Genomic DNA, 24,178 nt, shown 5'->3' on the forward strand with positions numbered 1-24,178 from the left:
AAAGCCAAGTTTTGGCCTCAAATTGGCTAGAAAATGTCTCTCCTTTCCTTTAAAGGACAGGCTGAAGCCATTAGACCAGCAAGACCCCTGCCTGTGTGCTGCCTGTCTGAAACGTGCTAATTTTTTTTCCTCATAACTGTGAAGTGATTGCCTTTTTGCCATTTTCATGGTATTATCATCTTATAATGGCTAACAAATCTTATGCTCTTTGATCCACACATTGCTCTTTCATTTAACTTTAATTTATAGAACCCTAGGAGAAATTAAAGAGATATTCAAAATACTTTAAATGCTAATAAGAGAATATCTCTAAAAGCGTTTTCTGTACACATAAAGTGTTTCATGTGCACACAGAATCTTAAACATTTGACCTAATCACTTTTCTTCCTTGATGATGTACTTCTATGTTCACATATCATTTTTAAAAATTGTTATTTTTAGTTCTGGGGTACAAGTGCAGGATGCACAGGTTTGTTACATAGGTAAATGTGTGCCATGGTGGTTTGCTGCACCTATCAACCCATCACCTAGGTATTAAGACCAGCATCCATTAGCTATTTGTCCTGATCTTCTCCCTCTCCCCACCCTCCCTTCCCAACAGGCTTCAATGTGTGTTGTTCCCCTCCCTGTGTCCATGTGTTCTCATTGTTTAGCTCCCACTCATAAGTGAGAACATGCAATATTTGGTTTTCTGTTCCTGTGTGTGTTTGTTGAGGATAATGGCTTCCAACTTCATCCATGTCACTGCAAAGGACATGATCTCATTCTTTTTTATGGCTGCATAGTATTCCATGGCATATATGTACCACATTTTCTTTATCCAGTCTTGTTCATGGGCATTTGGGTTGATTCCATGTCTTTTTTATTGGTTCACATATTATTTAATGAGTCTTAGGTCTACTTTTTAGCCCTCTGTTGACAATAGTTAGGGGCCAGGTGCAGTGGCTCATGCCTGCAATCCCAACACTTTAGGAGGCAGATCACTTGAGCACAGGAGTTTGAGACCAGCCTGAGCAACATGGTGAAACCCCGTCTCTACAAAAAAAATACAAAAATTATCTGGGCTTGGTGACACATGCTTGTAGTCCCAGCTACTCGGGAGGCTGAGGTGGAAGGATCAATTGAGCCCCAGAAGACGGACGTTGCAGAGAGCTGAGATCCCACCACTGTACTACAGGCTGGGTGACAGAGCAAGGCCCAGTCTCAAAAAAAAAAAAAAATAGGGATAGAAAATTTCATTTACAGGAGGAATATGATCAGGAAAACTATTATACAAAATGGTGACTGGTGACTATAGTTAATAACAATGCATTGTATACTTGAAAATTGCTAAGAGAGTAGATTTTAACTATATATATCACAAATAAATGATGCGTGTGAGGTGATGCATATGTTAATTAGCTTAATTTAGTCATTACACAATGCATGCATATTTCAAAACATCATGTTGTATACCATAAATATATACAATTTTTATCAATTAAAAATGAATAAATTGTTAAATAGACATAGAAGGAAACAAACCCTGATACTTATTTGTTCATTGTTTTTTTTTTGTTTTTTTTTTTTTGAGACAGAGTCTCGCTCTGTCACCCAGGCTGGAGTGCAGTGGCACGATCTCAGCTCACTGCAAGCTCCTCCTCCCAGGTTCATGCCATTTTCCTGCCTCAGCCTCCCGAGTAGCTGGGACTACAGGCACCCGCCACCACGCCCAGTTAATTTTTTTTTTTGTATTTTTAGTAGAGACAGGGTTTCACCGTGTTAGCCAGGATGGTCTTGATCTCCTGACCTCGTGATCCGCCGGCCTCGGCCTCCCAAAGTACTGGGATTACAGGCGCGAGCCACCGTGCCCGGCCACCAGCGTGTCTTTTACATATTAGGTAATCAATGGGGGTAGCTATCATCATCATCATATTTTTTAGTTGTACTTAGTAGGAGGAATAGGGGAAATTACATCTACTACTCTGTCTTCCCAAAAGCGGAATTCCTTACTTTACTTTTTTTTTTCCTCATTGTATAATTATCCTGATTCAACTGGCCCTTTCACTAAAATTCATAAGAAAACATTTCTATAGATCTCAAAAAACACAATGTAAAATATAAATGCATAGGATTGCTATCCTGTTTCAGAAGACTGACAAAGATCAGGCAGGGCATGGTGGCTCATGCCTGTAATCCCGGCACTTTGGGAGGCCAAGGTGGGCGGATCATCTGAGGTCAGGAGTTCGAGACCAGCCTGACTAACATGATGAAACCCTGTCTCTACTAAAAATACAAAAATTAGCCAGGCATGGTGGCACGTGTCTGTAGTTCCAGCTACTTGGGAGGCTGAGGCAGGAGAACCGCTTGAACCCAGGAGACTGCAGTGAGTTGAGATCACACCACTGCACTCTAGCAGGGGAGACAGAGCAAGACCCCATTTCAAAAAAAAAAAAAAAAAGGCAAAAAACGAAAAAGAATGACAAAGATCAAAAGAAACTGACAGAATATAAACTATCTTCCCAGATGGAGGTGATTTTACTTTCATTGTAGTTGTGCATTGTGCATGCGGAGTCCCATAGAGATGCAACAATTTAGGGGAAATTTTCCTAATTTTAGACTGCAAAGATTCATCCTTCCTCAGAACATATCTGGCTTCTTGATCTCATATTATTTGCATTGCAATTTAAATGTTTAACATATTCCTTTCTTTCTAAGTAGATCCCTAAAGAATAGACATTTTTTTAAATGTAGAACTGCTAGGCATTCAATCATTGAGTGGATGATGGAAGGAATTATACTTCATAGTGTACATAGTGCTATGTTAAGGACTTTTATTTTCCTTACAATTTTATTTCGAAAGATTTAAATAAATTCACACCACTGGAGAGTTGGGACATGTTTTGCAATTACTATGGCTTTGGGGCCCTAGGTTTTACTGTTTCTGCGATGATAGTAGAAAAAGCTGCAGTGACATTCATCTACCCTGCACAGAGGTACATGTTGTTACTGTAATATTAATGGGTCAGAGATACAGACCTTATGACTTCGTTTTCCCCAGTAGTATTTTTTGCTCTTTTTTTTTTTTCTTGAGATGGAGTTTCGCTCTTTCATCCAGGTTGGAGTGAAGTGGCATGATCTTGGCTCACTGCAACCTTCATCTCCCCGGGGTTCAAGTGATTCTCCTGCGTCAGCATTCCGAGTAGCTGAGATTACAGGTGCCTGCCACCAGGCCCGGCTAATTTTTGTATTTTTAGTAGAGACAGAGTTTTGCCATGTTGACCAGGCTGGTCTCAAACTCTTGACCTCAACTGATTTACCCCCCTCTGCCTCCCAAAATGCTGGGATTACAGGCGTGAGCCACCGCGCCTGGCCCCAGCAGTATTTTTGAGGTGCACTGTGATACTGCTCAGGTAAGGACCTCTGCTGTTCCCCTTCGTCCTTCCTCAGTACTATCAGAATTTAGACAGGATCAAATCTAGGTAAAGTATTATGTTTTGTGACCATCAAAATACTAACTGGAGTTTTACTTCAAAATCAATGAATCACAAAGATATCACTTCTTAGAGTTTCTTATTGAATTAACAAAATAAATTTATCAATTTGTGGATTTGGCACTTTTGAGACTGCACAAAAACAAAAAACTGCACAAAAACACAAAACATTTTTGAGACTGCACAAAAACAAAAACAAAACAGTCCTCTAGACTTCTTCAGGGGATTTAACTGTCAATAAAATGGATAACCTCATTCATAGAATTATTTTTTCGATGAGTGAATTGAAATGGTAGCATTATCTAACCATTTTCTTTATTGAACAATCACAATTTAGGATGCTGTGGAGACAAACAAATAAAATAAAGGCAAAGTTTCCGCTCTTAAGGAAATTATAACTGATATGGTTTAGTTTTGTGTCCCCACCCAAATCTCATTTCAAATTGTAATCCCTAGTGTTGGAGGAGGGACCTGGTGGGAGGTGACTGGATCTTAGTGGCAGATTTTCACCTTGCTGTTCTCATGATAGTCAGTGAATTCTCAAGAGACATGGATGTTTAAAAGTGTGTGGCGCCTCTCTGTTTGCCCTTTTCCTCCTTCTCCAGACATGATTGTAAGTTTCCTGAGGCCCTTCACCTTCTGCCATGATTGTAAGTTTCCTGAGGCCTCCCCAGTTATGCTTCCTGTACACCTGTGGAACTATGAGTCAATTAAACCTTTTTTTTTTTAAATAAATTACTCAGTCTCAGGTAGCTCTTTATAGCAATCTGAGAAAGGACTAATAAAATAACTGAATAAAGCAGGTGGAACATAGAACTGGAGAATCAACTACGAGTAGAAGTACAGTGCACCCCTGAACAATGCAGGGGTTTGGAGTGCTAACCCCTGTGTAGTTGATAATCCATTAACTTTGACTCTCTCAAAACTTAACTACTAATAGCCTGCTATTGACTGGAAACTTTACCGATAACATAGTGTATTAACACATATTTCGTAAATTATATGTATTATATATTGCGTTCTTACAATAAAGTATGCTAGAGAAAAGAAAATGTTATTAAGAAAACCATAAGTAAAAGAAAATATATTTAACATTCATTAAGTGGACGTGAGTCATCATAAAGGCCTTCATTCTTGTCTTCACGTTGAGTAGGCTGAGGAGGAGTAAGAGGAGGGGTTGGTCTTGCTGTCTCCCAGGTGACAGAGGCAGAAGAGGTGGAGGAGGTGGAAGGGGAGGCAGGAGAGGCAGGCACCCTTGGTGTAACTTCATGGAAGTATTAATATATCATAATTCTGGTCTGATTTTTTTTCATTTCTCTAAAACTGTTTCTCTACAGTACCAATCCTTCTTCTACCATTTGCTTTAGTTTCAGTGCCCATATTGTAGAAGGGTCCACATTGTAAAAGAAGTCACAAGCAGTCTTGAATAATTGGAGTCCTGCTTCTTGTATGTCTTCTTCTGCATCATCTGGCACTGGTTCAGAAGCACTCATCTCCATCAAGTCATCTTCTGTTAACTCCACTGGTGGTGTCTCTATTACCTGTTGAATTTCTCCAACATCCATATCTCAAAACTGTTCACCTGCCATCTTATTTACTTATTTATTTTTTGCCCTACCCACAATCTCTTTCATGATTTCTTTGATTGGCTCTGTCATAAATCCTGTGAAGTCATGCACAACATCTGGACAGTTTTCTGCAGGAATTATTGTTTCATGCTTGGTGACTTTCACAGCTTTTATTTGTCTATAATGATGGCTTGCATCTTCAATGGTATAATTCTTTCAGACTTTTTTTTTTTTTTTTGAGAGACAGGGTCTTGCTCTGTTGCCCAGGCTGGAGTGCAGTGGTGTGATGACAGCTCACCACAGCCCCAAACTCCTGGGCTCAGGCAGTCCTCCATCCTCAGCCTCCCGAGTAGCGAGGACTACTGGCATGCACCAACAACCACGCCCAGAATTTTTTAATTTTTTTGTAGAGATGGGATCTTGTTATGTTGCCCAGGCTGGTATTGAACTCCTGACCTCAAGTGATCCTCCCACCTTGGCCTCCCAAAGTGCTGGGATTACAGACGTGAGCCACCAGACCCAAACCCCTTCCAGACTTTCATGTTCTGTTGGGCTTTTGTTCTAGCATTGACAATCCTTTCTATAGAGAACTGTGTGTAATGAGCCTTAAAGGTCCTATGACTCCCTGATGTAAAGGCTGAATTAGAGAGATCGTGTTTGGGGGCAAGTAGACAACTGCTAAGCCTTCCGTGTTGAACTCATGATGTTCTGGGTGATCAGGGGCATTGTCCAATGTCGAAAGAACCTTAAAAGGCAATTTCTCACTGGCAGGGTACTTTTTGACTTCAGGGACAGAACATCAATGGAGCCAATCCAGAAAAAGGGTTATCATTGTCCAGGCCTTCTTGTACAACCAGAAGACTGGCAGCTGATGTTTATCATTTCCTTTCAGGATTTAGCAGCTTTATAGATAAGGGCAGTCCTGATCATATACCCGATTGCATTTGTACAAAACAGCAGTTAGCCTGTTTCTTCCTGCCTTAAATCCTGGTGCTTGCTTGTCTTCCTTACTAATAAATGTCCTTTGTGGCATTCCACCCACCCACCCCCCTGATTAGGGCACTTTCGTCTGCATGAAAAACCCGTTTAGGCAGTTATCCTTTCTCCTCAATGATTTTCTTAATGGTGTTTGGGAACTCGTCTGTTGCCTCCTGGATCAGCAGAAGCTGCTTCTCCCTTATCTTGACTTTTTTTAAAAAGCCAAACCTCTAAAATGAACCATTCATTTCTGGCATTAAATTCCCCAGCTTTAGATCCTTCACCTTCCTTTAACTTGTCATATGATGACTTTGCCTTTTTGTGAATCATATTAGAGTCTGTAGGTATGTCTTTCTTATAGCAATCCTGTACCCACTTAAAAGCTGCATTTTCAATATGAGAGAAAAGGTATTTTGCAAAAATTGCAAGATTTTTGTACTTGCAGATGTAGTAGTGGCAATGGATTCACAAATTTTCTTTTTTTTTTTTTTTTCCCAATAGTCCTTACACTGGATTTATTTATTTTTTTTGAGACAGTCTCGCTTTGTCACCTAGGTTGGAGTGCAGTGGTGAAATCTCGGTTTGCTGTAACCTCCATCTTCCAGGTTCAAGTGATTCTCGTGCCTCAGTCTCCCAAGTAGCTGGGATTACAGGCGCCCGCCACCACGCCCGGCGAATTTTTATATTTTTAGTAGACATGGGGTTTCACAATGATGGCCAAGCTGGTCTTGAACTACCTCAGGTGATCCGCCTGCCTCGGCCTCCCAAAGTGCTGGGATTATAGGCATGAGCTACCATGCCTGGCTTGGATTCATTTATCTTGAAATGGTGAGCAACCTCAGCTGCAGCCCTCATCTATGGTACATATCAAGCAATTCAACTTTTTCTTGTAACGTCATGACTTTTCTCTGCTTCTTGGGAGTATTTCCAGCATCACTAATGGTACTTCATATCGGTCCCATGGTGTTATTCAAGGTTTACAGTATTGCGCTAAACATGAAAAATACATGAGAACTCCAAGAGCTCAATTTCTACTGTTATATGCAATTTACTGGAGAGACGAACTGCTCATATGGAGATGGTCAGCGTCACACAGCATTTAAGTGGATACTCACAACACCTGAGCTCATGCAATAGCAACAGGAGGTGGCTACGAAATTATTAATTTTATGCAGTTATGATTTAATACTGCATCTTATTTTTTTTTGGGACGGAGTCTCACTCATGTCACCCAGGGTGGAGTGCAGTGGCGTGATCTTGGCTCACTGCAACCTCCACCTCCCCAAGTGATTTTCCTGCCTCAGCCTCCCAAGTAGCTGGGATTACAGGCACCTGCCACCACACCCGGCTAATTTTTGTATTTTTAGTAGAGATGGGGTTTCACCATGTTGGCCAGGCTGGTCTCGAACTCCTGACCTCAGGTGATCCACCCACCTTGGCCTCTCAAAGTGATGGGATTACAGGTGTGAGCCACTGCGCGCAGCCTAATATTGCATCTTTGTTTAAATTTCTCTCAACTGAATACGTATGGTCTATGTATGCATAAATTTTGATAAATCTCTGAATAGATTCATGTGTATTTTACATAGTAAATTATAGACTAATATCGAAGTCTTTGATAGTATGAAAGCTATTAAGAAAAGGTTATGTCATTAATGCATAAAATACATGTAGATATTAGTCTATCATTTACTACTATAATTTTATAGCAACCTCCTGTTGCTATTTCAAATTTTCACAGATCCCCAAAAACTTTTTCAATACACTTTTTGAAAACAATCCAGGTATAAGTGGATCTGTGCAGTTCAAACCTGTGTTATTCAACGGTCAACCATACATAACTATATGGAGATAGAGGATTACAGATGTCAAGAGACATTATTGTCCATATGTGACCCTCAAGTCAAATAAGTTTCATATATATATATATATTTATTCTGTAAGAACAAGTGAGAAGACTTGACATAGACATGGCCAAGTTGTCTGAGGATCCTCAGGTTATACTGTTTTAATCATGCTCCATGTTCCTTTGTTTCCTATTTTTCATTTCAGTAGAAGCATGAATAATGGCTACTTGTGTAACCCTGGGCAAATTATTTGGCTACTTCGTTCTGTGAAATGCGGGTAATTATACCTGCATGATAGAGTTGTTTGATCAAACCACATAATGCATGCAAAATGTTCATTACTCTTCCTTGTACATACTATAAGGATAGTAGATGGTGGCCGGGTGCAGTGGCTCACCCCTGTAATCCCAACACTTTGGCAGGCCGAAGTGGGGGGATCATCTGAGGTCAGGAGTTCGAGACCAGCCTGGCCAACATGGTGGAACCCCAGCTCTACTAAAAATACAAAAAATTAGCCGGGCGTGGTGGCAGGCACCTGTAATCCCAGCTACTCAGGAGGCTGAAGCAGGAGAATCGCTTCAACCCGGGAGGCGGAGGTTGCAGTGAGCTGAGTTTGTGCCATTGCACTCCAGCCTGGGGGACAAGAGCAAGACTTCATCTCAAAAAAAAAAAAAAAAAAGATGGTAGCTGTTATTTTGCTATTTCACTCTGCTATTGTTGCATGTAGTTTTTGTTAGCAGATTCTGTAAGTTAACAGGTTAAACTACCTTTTCTCTCTGATTGCCTCAGATTCTGTCCCATATTCCTCTTAGGTAAATCTGTGCTTAGAAAGGTAAGCTGGCATCAATGACATCAGACTTTTCCCTATAGTGTTCACAGACAAAGTACATAAAAAGTATCGTGACTTCCCTTCAATATTCCTATTATACTTCAAATATGCATTTCTATCTCGTTTATAAAGAGCAATAACAAATTATTTCATTGCCTTTTTATAATTTCATTAAGGATCTTATTTTTGGCTCAAGGCTTACTCTTAAAAATTCTTATGAGCACAGTCTTTTCTTCTCTTTGCTATTATTCTTGATTTATCCATTTAAGTGACTTTAATGCTCACAAAATCTGGTAGTAAATAAAGTTTATTCATCTCATCATCATTAAGTGTTTACTATATGCTAAGCCCTGTGCTAGAGATACTAATTGTAGTAAGACATGCCTTCTGTTTTTTTTTTTTTTTTTTTTTTTGAGACAGAGTTTCGCACTTATTGCCTAGGCTGGAGTGCAATGGTGCAATCTCGGCTCACTGCAACCTCTGCCTCGCAGGTTCAGGTGATTCTCCTGCCTCAGCCTCCCAAGTAGATGCGATTACAGGCATGCACCACCACCCCAGCTAATTTTGTATTTTTAGTAGAGACGGGGTTTCTCCATGTTGGTCAGGCTGGTCTTGAACTCCCGACCTCAGGTGATTTGCCTGCCTCAGCCTCCCAAAGTGCTGGGATTACAGGTGTGAGCCACCGCGCCTGGCAAGCCTTCTATTTTCAAGAAGCTTATTGTCTACTGCAGATATGATATTATCACTGTTGTTCAAACTACTGGAGTCATTTTAAGCTTACTTTTCTACTCAAAAATGTTTTATTCAATGTACTGCCAAAACTTTCTACTTATATAATCCCCAGTTTTCATACCTTCAGAAACTGAAGACTATAGCAGTCATTAATGAGTGTGGGCTTGGGATCCAGACTATGCAGGTTACAATCATGACTCCACTCTTTCCTAAATATGTGACCTTGGGCAGGTCACCCTTTTGTGCCTCAGTTTCCTCTTCTGTTGTGAGTCATTATATATCAAGTGCTTAGAACACTGGTTGGCATACAGTAAACACTTAATAAATGTCAAACTATTACTAGTTTGTTTCTCTAAGATGGCAGAAACAATCTAATTCTGATTTTGGGGGTTCATTATTTTATAATTGCTATTAGTTCTCTTGCTATCTCAAAGAGGCTTCTGATGTTACTATGTAAATATATTAATATTACAAAATTGATTGACAGGAACTCCCTCCATCATCCAGGCTAGAGTGCAGTGGCACGATCATAGCTCACTGTAACCTTGAACTTCTGGGCTCAAGTGATCCTCCCATCTTGGCCTCCAGTGCTAGAGATGAGTAAGACTATAAGGAAATGAACACCTTTGTGACTAAGTCTGTATTCTTGCTTTTAACATATAATTTCCTAAAGTTTCGTAGGCTGAAATAGGTTTCTTTGATTTGGATAAATTTATATACATTCAAACTTATACCCTAGCTTTCTTTTTAAACCTCTGAAAACTGTTACATGATTGTAGTTTATAGTTAAGTTCATGAGAGTTATGCAGGCACTTTAGGGGAAGAATCACTTCTGTCTACAAAAATTATGTTTCTCAGAATTATAATGATAATGAAGCTAAACAAACAAAAGAAAATCTGACTTTTTAAATAAACATCTTTTAAAAATCATTTATATCCAAAGAGATACATATTTTTTTACTTATGGAAAGTTAATTCTTTAAAATTATCAAAAGGCAGACAATGACAAGAAGTTTATTCCAGCTTTACTTAAAATTTTAGTTTCAAATGAAATGAAATGTGACACTGACGCATAAGAACACAACTGAAGACTGCAAACAACCTAATTCATTTTCCGAGTTTGCTCAAACCTCCAGGCACCAGTCAAATATCGAAGTCGTATAAAAAGTAGGTCTTTGCCCATTTGTAGCCAGCTCCAAAATGGAACTAATTTAGAACCTGTGATTTAAAAATAATTAAAAACAAATTAGCTTAAATAAACTCAGCAGAAAATGTATCAGTTTAAAGTCAGTCTACATGATCGTTGTGAGCCTTTAGCACCTTAATTTTTTAAATCACGGACCATAAAGTGAAACAATTTCAAAGCTGAAGTGAGTGTAGTGGTTTTCTCTAAAAACAAAAACAGAACATCTTGAAGTGAAACGAAACTTGACAGGATCTAAATAGTGAAAATTTCATACAGCCGTACTATAGAAAGGAAGGACTACATATGGTGAGGGCTTTAGAAAAGTCTAATAAAAAGCTACTCACTGAGTGCTCATTACTGAAAATAATTACATATGAAACAACTAAAGATACAGCACAACAGATAAATATGATTATTTCTACATAAATCCAATCTTAATGATAAAAAATAAAGCCTATGATCAGACTTAAGATAATTTTGTCCAGACCTCTTTGTCTCGGGCTACACAAGAACACCAGCCTAATTAAATATCTGATCCACATATCACAGCAGATTCTTTTTTTGTTTTTTTGAGACAAGATCTTGCTCTGTCACCCAGGCTGTAGTGCAGTGACACGATTATGGCTCACTGTAACCTTGGCCTCCGGGGCTCAAATGATCCAGTCCTCCTACCTCAGCCTCCCCAGCAGCTGGGAGTACAGAGGCACGCACCACACCTGCCTAATTTTACAATTTTTTAATAGAGATGAGGTCTCACTATGTTGCCCAGGCTGATCTCAAACTCCTAGGCTCAAGTGATCCTCCCAACTTAGGCTCCCAAAGTGCTGGGATTACAGGCATGAGTGACCGCGCCCAGCCACAGCAGATTCTTATAACCATTACTTATAGTATATACCTGCAGATAAAGAAGTATCAGGAGGAAGGTTTAACATTTCATTATCATTTTAATTATACTTTATATTTAAAGAAGACCTTTTTCACTGCTCTGAATTTATATGACAGCTTTCTTCTGAAAACATTACCACCAAAGCACTGTAGAGACATTATCGTTTATCAGGGCCAAAAATTATCTTCATCCCACAAATGAGGAAGTTGAGGTACCTACAATTCATATTACAATACAACTATCTCTGTAATGCAAATAAGCAAATGACTAAACATAAAATGGACTTTTACTTTTCCCCACCTCATCTTCCCATAGAGTCTATGTTGGCCAAAGATCTACACAAATCAACAGAGTTGATCATGATACCCCTGAGTGATCCTTTGACCTGCTTCCCAATCCTCTTTGATTCTAGGCAGCTACTGTGGAGATGAGCTAAGATTTTGTAAACTCAGTTTGATTCAGCAAGACGTAAAGAGGTCTGAATTCATCCTAGACTATATAGTTTGTATAATCTTGAGACTGGTTCTTAACCTTTTTCTGTCCCTAAACATCTGAGGTTACAGAGCAATAATGGTTTACTGCAACAAGGACTCTCACCAGAAGAGCTGGATTTGAAAAAGTCTCCAGTTGATTATGTTAACTGCTCCCACACTGTGAATTAGTTTAGGTTCATTCTAAGGTAAGGAGAAAACTAGAGTATGTTTAAAATTCTATACAGCCAGAGCTGTCTAAGCCTTTTAAAATAGGAATTATTAAGATTTATGATAGATTTCAAGTTATGATAGAGTTGGGATCTTTATATTTTTGGATATATGTACAGATATAGTTTTAAAATGGCTCTGGATTGACTGTGGGCATTTGGAGTAAAAACACTTTTATTTATTTATTTTTTCCGATGGCCTTTCACTCGTTGCCCAGGTGGGAGTGCAATGGTGCGATCTTGGCTCACCGCAACCTTTGCCTCCCGGGTTCAAGCAATTCTTCTGCTTCAGACTCCTGAGTAGCTGGGATTACAGGTGCCTGCCACCACGCCCGGCCATCTTTTTGTATTTTTTAGTAAAGACGGGGTTTCACCCTATTGGCCAGACTGGTCTCAAACCCCTGACCTTAGGTGATCCACCCGCCTTGGTCTCCCAAAGTGCTGGGATTACAGGCATGAGGCATGGTGCTTGGCCATAAAAAAAATTTTTATTTCTTATTTAGCTTTGCATAGTGGTTTGCAGGTACCTAATTAATATCCACCTAGTGATAAAAAATATATATATAGGAAATGGTGATGCAAAAAATAAATGTATCTATCTCAAAAGACTATCAACCTTCTAACTTCAGATCACCATGACTTTGTCTATTGTAGGAAGTTTTATTGAAGTTTCTTCGACAAGGTAGTAGGCCTACTGAAGGCCCCATGAACAGACAAAAAATATAAAAGGCAGCAAGCCAGATGGAAGGTATTAGTAGGTACTATTCTCCTTGGAACTGGATCTTTGAGTCAAGACAGCTGAGAAGGGCTTGATGAGGGGAGCAAGGAGAACATTAAAGCCAGCTGACTTTACTAGACAACTGTATTATCTGATATCTCTCCCTTGTCTGACTCAAGACAATCATACAATAAACAATATACTCACCTTCAATTTCTGTCCAGTTGACAGCAATTTCTGCTATTGGAATTTTAAAGAACTGTGCTATGTACAGTAGTTCTACATCAAATGCCCTAAAATAGAAAATATATTGATATTTATTTCTAAAGACAAATAGAACACAACTGTATCTCTACCTTGGCATGTTTTAAAGAAGCTTACATGGCAGATATAAAGCTTATACCATAAACCTGAAGATCAGATTCACAGAAGTCAAATAATTCAAAGCTTAGTAGTTCAGAAGTTTCAAGTCAAATAATAATTTAGAATATCATTGCATAATACTGTATCTCTATTACAACTCAGAAACTCACAGAGGTAAAACTAGCCTCATGGGTTCCAAGAAAAAATTTAATCCTGGAAAATTTCAAGATTGATGGTTTTCAATCCTAACCTTAACTGGACTAGCTCAAGGTAAAGAACTGACATTTTCAACTGATTCAGAGAGCTGATAAAACAAAACTCCGAGATGCTCTAGTTGAGACTGTTTTACATTACTTTAGAGTTGGTTGCCTATTTTCTTCTATCATCAGAGGATCAAGATTACTTTTCTAATACAGTGTCCCCAGGGCCTTCCTTGTCTTTTCTGTTCCCCTTCCCTGTGGTGTCCTGCACAATATAATACTGGCAAGTATTGAAAGTAAAAAGCTACTTTGGACTAGTCTGAAATACTCTTTGGGTATAACTAATACATACACAGGAATCTGATATATTGTCTTACTTGTCCTAATATATACTGTTAAAACCATTTCCAGTCTAAATCTCCAGTGTATCCTTCCTTCCACTTACCACTTACAAAAGGTCTTTCTTAAAGCCTCTTTTCAGTCAGTGCCTTGGCTTAGGTCAAACCTGCTTTCCTTAAAGGTTCTGAATCCTGACTCATAAATTTTCCTGGATTCTGCTTACAAAATTTCTCTGAACTAGTTGCTTCTCTCACTGGTATTAAAGCTCAGGAAGAAAAGCACCACTACCTGTTAAATCTTCTTCATCATCATTTAAACTGTCTAAAGTCCTTGACTGTTTTGCCTTCATCCATGAGTCAGTCCCCACTTTCTAGGCTGCACAGAGCACAGTTCAAACTTCTAGGGCTTGGTTGTAAAACATTATTAATACAGACAAGAAAATGCCTAAAGTCCACTTATATTTGATTTCTCCAATCCCAGACAACTTGAATTTGGGAGATTTTTGTTTTTTTGCCACAATACCATAATCATCCATTAGGTAAATAGTTTAAATTCTGAGTATTTGGATAATTCAATATGAAAACTATTTTTTAAAACAATGCTTTTTCTTATGCAAATAAAATACTTAGTTAAGATGATAAAACCATTTACAAAAGTGGGTTGTATTTTAAAACTTTCATCCCCTAGAACTGTGATACTCATGAAAAAAGAAATAATTTCAATATTAAGCCTGGTGCTTAACCCTTAACTTTCCTTTTAACACAAAAACAAAATATTAGCTAGTGGGCTGAGTTAGTTCTAATGATACTTGATAACCTGAACAAGATTATTATATATTATTTCTAAGGATATCAGTATATAGCTAGTGACTTATCAAATACACAAAACAATTGAGTAAAAAAGAGTGGGGTGGTTAATTGAAATCACTTTATATTAAAAAAAAAAAATCCTAGACCAAAAGAATTTTTCGGTTTTGTTTTAAACAGGGTCTTACTCTGTCACCCAGGCTGGAATGCAGTGGCGCAATCAGGGCTCACTGCAGCCTCGACCTCCCTGGACTCAGGTGATCCTCCCACCTTTGCCTCCCGAACATCTGGGAGCATAGGCCCAGATATTCCTTACTAGTCCTATAATTTTATCTTCTTATTTTCTAGTTTTGTTCTTTTGAGATTTCCTCAATTTTATTATCTAGCCCTCTTTTTGAATTTTCATCTCTGTGCCACCATGCCTGGTTAATTTTTGTATTTTTTGTAGAGAAGAGGTTTCATTATGTATCCCAGGTCTTGAACTCCTGGGCTCAAATGATCCGCCTGGCTTGACCTCCCAAAGTCCTGAGATTACAGGCTTGAGCCACTGTGCCTGACCCAAAATTAAATTACGTCTTTTTCCTCTTAAACATTTTAGAAGACATGAAGGTATTTTTTACACATACAAAAAAATGCAGCTCATATCATCATACTATAAGTGCCCAGTCTGTTACCTAAGCAAACATTTTAACTAAAATACCAAGTACTTCTATATAGAGCCTTACGTTATTAGGGGGAAACAGTATAAGGGTTATTCTCCAACTAAGATGCCTTCATTTGTTTATGCAAATATGGGTTGGGCTGAGCCACTGTGTTTTCTTTTCTTACTCAGTTCCTGGTACAGCTGTTATCTCACTAACAGATTCCTAAAGAACAAAAAATATGCTGAGACCCTGTTAAACCCACCAGATGGACATGAACCCCACTGCTGCCTCCTGCAGCCCTATCAAAATTAACACAACAATATGGAATAAACATATAAGAACAAAGATGGGAGGAGACGATAATAATAATAAAAAAAAAACCTTGGAAGTTGTAGGGAACATGGACTGGAGCAGTGGGAGAAGGGTGCCAAAGAGCACCCCAGAGGCTCAGGCATTGAAGGCCTCAAATGATGTCTTCAGGTGAAGACACAGGTGGGGCTGCAAGTAGCACTCACTGAACATCTAAGATTTTCCTTCCCTTCATGACTTTTCTCTGTTGGTTCTGTGAATGCTAACAGCCAGGCTCACAGCTCCTAGGCAGGAGATTGAAGGACTCTACTTTCATGAAAATGACCTGTCCAAAAGACAATGCCAGTTGGGACTTTCTCACACGAAGCTCTGCTGGTTTAACCTGTAGCGAAATTTACCATTCAGAGGCTCTGCGCATGGACACAGCTTCTACTGAGTGTTTTAGTGCCATACTATAGACATGTGAAGAATGAGTGTTAAAAAGAAACATATAAAATCAGAGGCAACAGAAACAATGCAGGTAAAGAAAATGACAAAGTTTTAAATAAGATATTCAGAGGTAGTGGAAGATACCGTAGTCATGAAACAAGAATAGGTTTTTTAAAAAGTTAATACTGAAAAACAAAAAAAAGAGTTCTAGGAAATTACAATTTTGACAGCAGAGATAAAAATTCAAAAAGAAGACTGGATAATAAAATTGAGGAAATCTCAAAAGATCAAAACTAGAAAAGAAGAGAGAAGATAAAATTACAGGACTAGTAAGGGGGTTCCACATCTGTTTGTAAGAGAGCAGAGAAAATGAAGAGAGATTGTAAAAAAAAAAAAAAAAAGATTAAGAAACATTTCTCAGAACTAAAGGACATGAGTTTTCAATAGATGGTGTTGGGAAAACTGGATATCCATATGCAGAAGGACGAAACTGGACCCTTATATCAAAAAACTAAAACAAAAACAAACCTCAACATGATTAAAGACTTACACACTTACACATAAGACCTGAAACTGTAAAACTACTAGAAGAAAACATATGGAAAAAACTAAATGACACTGGTCTGGGCCATGTGTTTTTTATTAGATTGGATCCCAAAAGCATAGACAATAAAAGCAAAAACAGACAAATGGGATTACATCAAACTAAAAAGCTTCTGCACAACAAAAGAAATACTAACAGACTGTACAGATAACCTATGGATTGGGAGAAAATATCTGTAGGCCATATATCTGATAAGGGGCTAACATCACAAATATACAAGGAACTCAACTCCATAGAAAGAAAACAATTAATTTGATTAAAAAATGAGCAAGGGACCTGAATAGACATTTCTCAAAAGATGACATACAGATGGCCAAGAGATATATGAAAAAATGCTCAGCATCACTAATCATTAAGGAAATGCAAATTAAAGCCCCTGTCAGAATGGCCATTATAAAAAAGATGACACAACACGCACTGGTGAGGAGGTGGAGAAGTGGGAACCCTTGTACACTGTTGGTGAGAATGTAGATTAGGATAGTGATTATGGGAAAGTGTATGGAGGTCCCTCAAAAAACTAAAAACGGAATTACCATATGGTCCAGAAATCTCACTTTTGAGTATTTATCCAAAAGATTTGAAATCAGTATGTTGAGGAGATAACTGCACTCTCATGTTCACTGCAGCGCTGTTCACAACAGCCAAGTTATCAAATCAACCTAAGGGTCTGTCAACAGAAAAACTGGGAAGGAAAATGTGGTATATGTACACAATGAAATATTATTCAGCCTTGGGCAACCTCCTTTGGGTCCCCTCCCATTGTATGGGAGCTCTGTTTTCACTCTATTACATCTTGCAACTGCACACTCCTCTGGTCCGTGTTCGTTACGGCTTGAGCTGAGCTTTAAGAGGTGGCAGTCTTACACTGCCAGGGTCATCAGAAAGGAAAGAGAAGAGAAATAGAAAGGAACCACCAAGCAGATATTGAAGCCAAAAAAGCCAAAAGAGCTGCAAGGCGGGACCCTCCATTAGAAATGCTTGTAGAAGGACCCCTAGTATGGGGTAATCTCCTCCAGGAAACCAAGCCCCAGTACTAAGCAGAAGAAATAGAATGAGGCACCTCATGAGGACACAGTTTCCTCCCCAAAGGATGGCTAGCCACTGAAGAAGGAAAAATACTTTTGCCTGCAGCTAACCAATGGAAATTACTTAAAACCCTTCACCAGACCTTTCACTTAGGCATTGATAGCACCCATCAGATGGCCAAATCATTATTTACTGGATCAGGCCTTTTCAAAACTATCAAGCAGATAGTCAGGGCCTGTGAAGTGTGCCAAAGAAATAATCCCCTGCCTTATCGCCAAGCTCCTTCAGGAGAACAAAGAACAGGCCATTACCAGGAGAACACTGGCAACTAGATTTTACCCACATGCCCAAATCTCAGGGATTTCAGTATCTACTAGTCTGGGTAGATACTCTCACTGGTTGGGCGGAGGCCTTCCCTTGTAGGACAGAAAAGGCCCAAGAGGTAATAAAGGCACTAATTCATGAAATAATTCCCAGATTCGGACTTCCCCGAGGCTTACAGAGTGACAATGGCCCCGCTTTCAAGGCTGCAGTAACCCAGGGAGTATCCCAGGCATTAGGCATACAATATCACTTACACTGCGCCTGGAGGCCACAATCCTCAGGAAAAGTCGAGAAAATGAACGAAACACTCAAATGACATCTAAAAAAGCTAACCCAAGAAACCCACCTTGCATGGGCTGCTCTATTGCCTACAGCCTTACTAAGAATCCGAAACTCTCCCCCAAAAGCGGGACTTAGCCCATATGAAATGCTGTATGGACAGCCATTCCTATCCAATGACCTTGTGCTTGACCGAGAGATGGCCAACTTAGTTGCAGACATCACCTCCTTAGCCAAATATCAACAAGTTCTTAAAACATTACAGGAAGCCTGTCCCCGAGAAGAGGGAAAGAAACTATTCCACCCTGGAGACATGGTATTAGTCAAGTCCCTTCCCTCTAATTCCGCATCCCTAGACATATCCTGGGAAGGACTCTATCCAGTCCTTTTATCTACCCCAACCGCGTTTAAAGTGGCTGGTGTGGAGTCTTGGATACATCACACTCGAATCAAACCCTGGATACTGCCAAAGGAAACCGAAAATCCAGGAGACAACGCTAGCTATTCCTGTGAACCTCTAGAGGATCTGTGCCTGCTCTTTAAGCGACAACTGTGAGGAAAGTAACTAGCATCGCAGATCCCCAATCCCCATGGCCTTCCCTTGTCATATTTTTCTCTTTACTGTTCTCTTACTCCCTTTCACTCTCACTGCACCCCCTCCATGCCGCTGTACCACCAGTAGCTCTCCTTACCAAGAGCTTCTATGGAGAATGTGGCTTCCCGGAAATACTGATGCCCCAATGTATAGGAGTTTTTCTAAAGGAAACCCCACTTTCATTGCCCACACCCATATGCCCCTGCACTTCAGGCCATACATTTCAATCCCTGTATCTTTAACCTCCTTGTTAAGTTTGTCTCTTCCAGAATCAAAGCTGTAAAACTACAAATGGTTCTTCAAATGGAGCCCCACATGCAGTGCATGACTAAGATCTACCGTGGACCCCTAGACTGGCCTGCTAGCCCATGCTCCGATGTTGATGGCATCGAAGGCACCCCCCAGAGGAAATCTCAACTGCATGACCCCTACTACGCCCCAATTCAGCAGGAAGCAGTTAGAGCGGTGGTCTCGCCGGCAGCACTTGGGTTTTCCTGTTGAGAGTGGGGACTGAGAGACAGGACTAGCTGGATTTCCTAGGCCGACTAAGAATTCCTTAGCCTAGCTGGGAAAGGTGACCGCACCTACCTTTAAACATGGGGCTTGTAACTCAGCTCACACCCAACCAATCAGGTCATAAAGAGGGCTCACTGAAATACAAATTAGGCTAAAGCAGGAGGTAAAGAAATAGTCAAATCATATATTGCCTGAGAGCACAGGGGGAAGGACAATGATTGGGATATAAACGCAGGCATTCAAGCAGGGAATGGCAATCCCCTTTGGGTCCCCTCCCATTGTATGGGAGCTCTGTTTTCACTCTATTAAATCTTGCAACTTCAAAAAAAAAAAAAAAAAAAAAAGAAAAAAAGAAAAAAAGAAAAAAAAATTATTCAGCCTTAAAAAAGAAATTCTGTCATTTGTGACATGGATGGAATTGGAGAATATTATGCTGAGTTATGCCAAGTGAAATAAGCATCAGACCCAGAAAGACAAATGTTGCATATCCTCTCACTTTTATGTGGAATCTAAAACCATCAAACTCATAGAGGCAGAGAGTAGAATGGTGGTTTCCTGAGGCTGGGTGGGGAGATGGGGATACGATAGTCAAAGGGTACAAAATCTCAGACAGGGGGAATAAGGTTTTTTTTGGAGATCTATTATACAATGTAGTGATTATAGTTAATAATAATGTGTTGTACATTTAAAAATTGCTAAGATAGTAAATTTCAAATGTTCCCACCACAAAAAAAGGATGTGCATTAATTAGCTTGATTTAATTATGCCACGTTGTATTCATAAATCATATCACTTTGTATCCTAAACATATGCAACTATAATTTGTCAATTTACAAAAAATTAGAGGGACCTACTGAATACTCAACAAAATGCATGAAAAAGAACTACATTAAAGCCTAGAATTATAGTATTTCAAAACACTGTGGAGAAAAAGCTTCCAAAAGGGGGTGGAAACAATATGTGAAGAGTCAAGATTCAGAATTGGACTCCTTCACAGAAGCATGGAGTGCCAAAGACAATACAGGAATATTTCCAGAATTCTGAGGAAAAATTTCCATTTTGAATGATTATAATCCTTTCTCTACCTAACTATAAAACAAATGTGAGGGTAGAATCAATTTTTTTTTTCACATGCAAGGAATCAAAAAGTTTCTTTCTCATATTTTTAGAAAGTTAATAGAGGAATGTGCTCTACTAACATAGGGGTATAAATAAGGAAATGGAGATAGAGGATGGAGCAAGCTGTATCACAGGCCAGAGAGCAAGCAGAAAGACATGAGCTGACTGAGATGTCTCCAGCGAAAATGAAGAAATGTAGAATCTGTGTTTAAACACAGTGAGGGAAAATTATACTCTTAAGAGCCTGAACATGAGTAAGTAACAGATCCATAGTAAAGTCAAGCAAACAAAAACCCCAAACATTTATTACCTTCAGGAAAACAAAAAGTAGTACAAGAAAGGTAATATAATAATGCTGCACTCAAATGTGAATTATCTTCACACAGCTATGACTATCAATACTGACAAAAAATGATTATTTTAAAACTGTATTTGGAGTTTACATGTGGAGGGTATACAGAACTTTAAGAGAACTTTAGTTCTTAGCATCGATTTCCTATTTTGGAAATTAATATCTAAAATTGAACAACTGAGAAATAGCTATGCAGACCCATTTTGAACACAAATGCAAATACCACAAAGAAATAGCAAAAAACAGTTGAAAGTGGCCACAGCTACAGAGTGGAAATTGGGGCAAGGAATTACTATTCTAAGCCTATCAAGCTAACTATTTAATATATAAAATTATAACACTGATTAAAAATAAAAAGTATTCATTGAAGCAAAGTTCATTTCAAAGAAAAAACATATATATATATTATTATTGAGACAGGGTCTCATTCTATCACCCAGGCTGGAGTGCAGTGGTGCAATCAAGTGCTCACTGCAGCCTTGACCTCAGGGCTCAAGCTATCCTCCTGCCTCAGCCTCCTGGGTAGCTGGGACTATGGGCATGTGCCACCACGCCTTGCTAATAATTTGCTTTTTTTTTTGTTAGACGGAGTCTCGCCTGCAATCTCCACCTCCTGGGTTCAAGCGATTCTTCTGCCTCAGCGCCCTGAGTAGCTAGGATTACAGGTGCCCACCACCATGCCCAGTTAATTTTTGTATTTTTTTTTATAGTGATAGGGTTCTGCCATGTTGCCCAGGCTTGTCTTGAACTCCTGGGCCCAAATGATCTGCCCAACTCAGCCTCCCAAAGAGCTAGGATTACAGGTGTGAACCACTACACCTGGCCCAGGTATTTTAACTTCCATAAATGGAAAGAATTTAGGTGAAGTACAGCTCTGAAGATGAAGCTATACACATAGTTGGTTCTCCATATCCGTGGGTTCCACATTCGCAAATTCAACCAATCATGGACTGAAAATATTAAAAAATAAACAGTAAAAAACCACAATAAAAAATAATGCAAATAAAATATATAAGCTGAGTGCGGTGGCTCATGCCTGTAATCTCAGCACTTTGGGAGGCTGAGGTGGGAGCTCAGGATTTTGGGACCAGCCTGGCAATATGGCAAACTCTGTCTCTACAAAAAAATACACAAATTAGCTGGGTGTGATGGCATGCACCTGTAGTCCCAGCTACTCAGGAGGCTGAGGTGGGAGGATCGCCTAAGGCCAGAAGGCAGAGGCTGCAGTGAGCCATATTCACTCCAGCCTGAGTGACATGAGACCCTGTCTCCAAAACACTAACAACAAAAAACAAACACACAGTACAACTATTTACATAGCACTTACCTTGTATGAGGTATAAGTAACCCAGAGATGATTTAAAGTATATGAGAGGATGTGCGTAGGTTATATGCAAAGACTACACCATTATAGCAGACTTGAGCATCTGGACAGATTTTGGTATCTGTGGGTGATGGTCCTAGAATTCATTTACTGTAGATACCAAGGGACAACTGTATATATATGTATCTGAATTTGAAGGCCAAATTTACATTACTTAAAACTTTTTAATCTTTGTATTTTTAACATACCCATTTAATTTATATTAATATTTGAATATATATACTTAACATACTTATACTCAACTCTGCAGTTCTGAATCCAAAGAGATACTGAGTCTTTTTTTTGAGACAGAGTCTCACTCTGTCGCCCAGACTGGAGTGCAGAGGCGTGATCTTGGCTCACTGCAACCTCTGCCTCCCGGGTTCAAGCAATTCTCCTGCCTCAGCCTCCCAAGTAGCTGGGATTACAGGCGCCTACCACCACGCTTGGCTAATTTTTAAAAATGTATTTTTAGTAAAGACGAGGTTTCACCATTTTGGCCAGGCTGGTCTTGAATTCCTGACCTCAAGTGATCCACCCGCCTCGGCCTCCCAAAGTGTTGGGATTACAGGCGTGAGCCACTGCGCCCAGCTGATACCAAAAGTCTTAATTTTAGGTATACTCCTTTACAGATTTCTAATACCTAGAAACTCTATTTGATTTCGATTTCTTGAAAGTTCTGAGAAAAATTTCAATGAATCCTTAAGAAAAAATAGTCAAATGTCAAAGGCGACATTTGGAAATAAGGCATAGATATACAACTTGGTTTCTGTAACTTATATTGTTCTTTAGTCTTGATTTAAAGTGCAGGAACAAAGATGTTTAAATAAAAACCACTGATGACGTATTATTGTGGTGAAGGGTATACTGCTCATTAAACTGATACATGTATACTTGGTGGTTCTCCTTTAGAGGCACCAAATAAACATAATGTACCCTAAAGAAAAATGTGAGCAGTTAAAATTTTAAGTGAGGTGAATCTTTTTTTTTTCCCTAATAAAATTAAAAACAAAAAACAAACCGAGACAGGTTTCACCATTGTTGCCCATGCTGGTTTCAAATTCCTGGACTCAAGCAATCCACCTGCCTTAGCCTCCCAAAGTGCTAGGATTACCGCTGTGAGCCACCATCCCCAGCCATTAAGTGAGGTCCATTAAGTGAGGTCAATCTTATGTCAATTAACAACAAAATAAATAAAAGGCTTGCATGTAACATTAACATTAAAAAAAGAAAAAAAACCCAATAATGTTCTTTAACTTAACCCCACAAGAACTGCTGTCTAATACAACAGCCCCTCAGCCCATGAGGATACTGAGCACTTGAAATGTGGCTAGTCTGAATTGAGATGTGCTGTAAATTTGAATATACAGTACAAAGAAAATAATGTAAAATATTTCAACTTTTTTCATATTGATTGTATGGTGATATGACAATATCTTGGAAATATATTGGATAACAAGTAAATCTTATCAGCTTCTTTTTACTTTTTTTAAGAGACAGGATTTCACCCTGTTGCCCAGGCTAAAGTACAGTGGTGCAATCATAGCTCACTGCAGCCTAAACTTCTGGGCTTATGAGATCCTCCTGCCTCAGTCTTCCGAGTGGCTGGGACTACAGGCGTGCACACCACCACACCCAGCTAATTAAAAAAAATTTTTTTTCTGGAGACAGGGTCTTGCTATGTTTTCCAGGGTGGTCTTTAACTCCCGGCCTCAAGTGATCCTCCCCACCTTGGCCTCCCAAAGAACTGGGATTACAGGCATGAGCCATCTTTTTACTTTTTAAATGTGGCTAATAGAAAATTTGAAATTACATATATGCCTTGCCTCTGTCTCATATTTCTATTAAACAATGCTGCCCTAGAACAATCCTGACAGGGAAGCTTCATGATTTTTAAGTTATCAATCTTAACCTTTTATATTTCAACAAAAATGACAGATCCTCAACAACGAAAAATAGTATTCTCAATTTCTAAATTCTTCCTTTCAAACCA

General features: G+C 39.2%; 1 protein-coding gene across 1 annotated transcript in view; it reads right to left on the reverse strand.

Moving 5' to 3' along the window:
• Positions 1–10,435: 10,435 nt before the first annotated feature.
• ALG5 (ALG5 dolichyl-phosphate beta-glucosyltransferase) overlaps positions 10,436–24,178 on the reverse strand; it is a 49,882-nt gene continuing 36,139 nt past the window's right edge. Inside the window, exons 9-10 of the mRNA XM_054446495.2 lie at positions 13,125–13,210; positions 10,436–10,645 (exon numbers count right to left, since the gene is read on the reverse strand). Coding sequence (XP_054302470.2) covers positions 10,530–10,645; positions 13,125–13,210 — 202 coding nt within the window. The 3' untranslated portion in view covers positions 10,436–10,529. The remainder of the gene's footprint in view (positions 10,646–13,124; positions 13,211–24,178) is intronic.

The sequence above is a fragment of the Pongo pygmaeus genome, chromosome 14 (assembly GCF_028885625.2).
Source record: "Pongo pygmaeus isolate AG05252 chromosome 14, NHGRI_mPonPyg2-v2.0_pri, whole genome shotgun sequence".
NCBI lineage: Eukaryota > Metazoa > Chordata > Mammalia > Primates > Hominidae > Pongo > Pongo pygmaeus.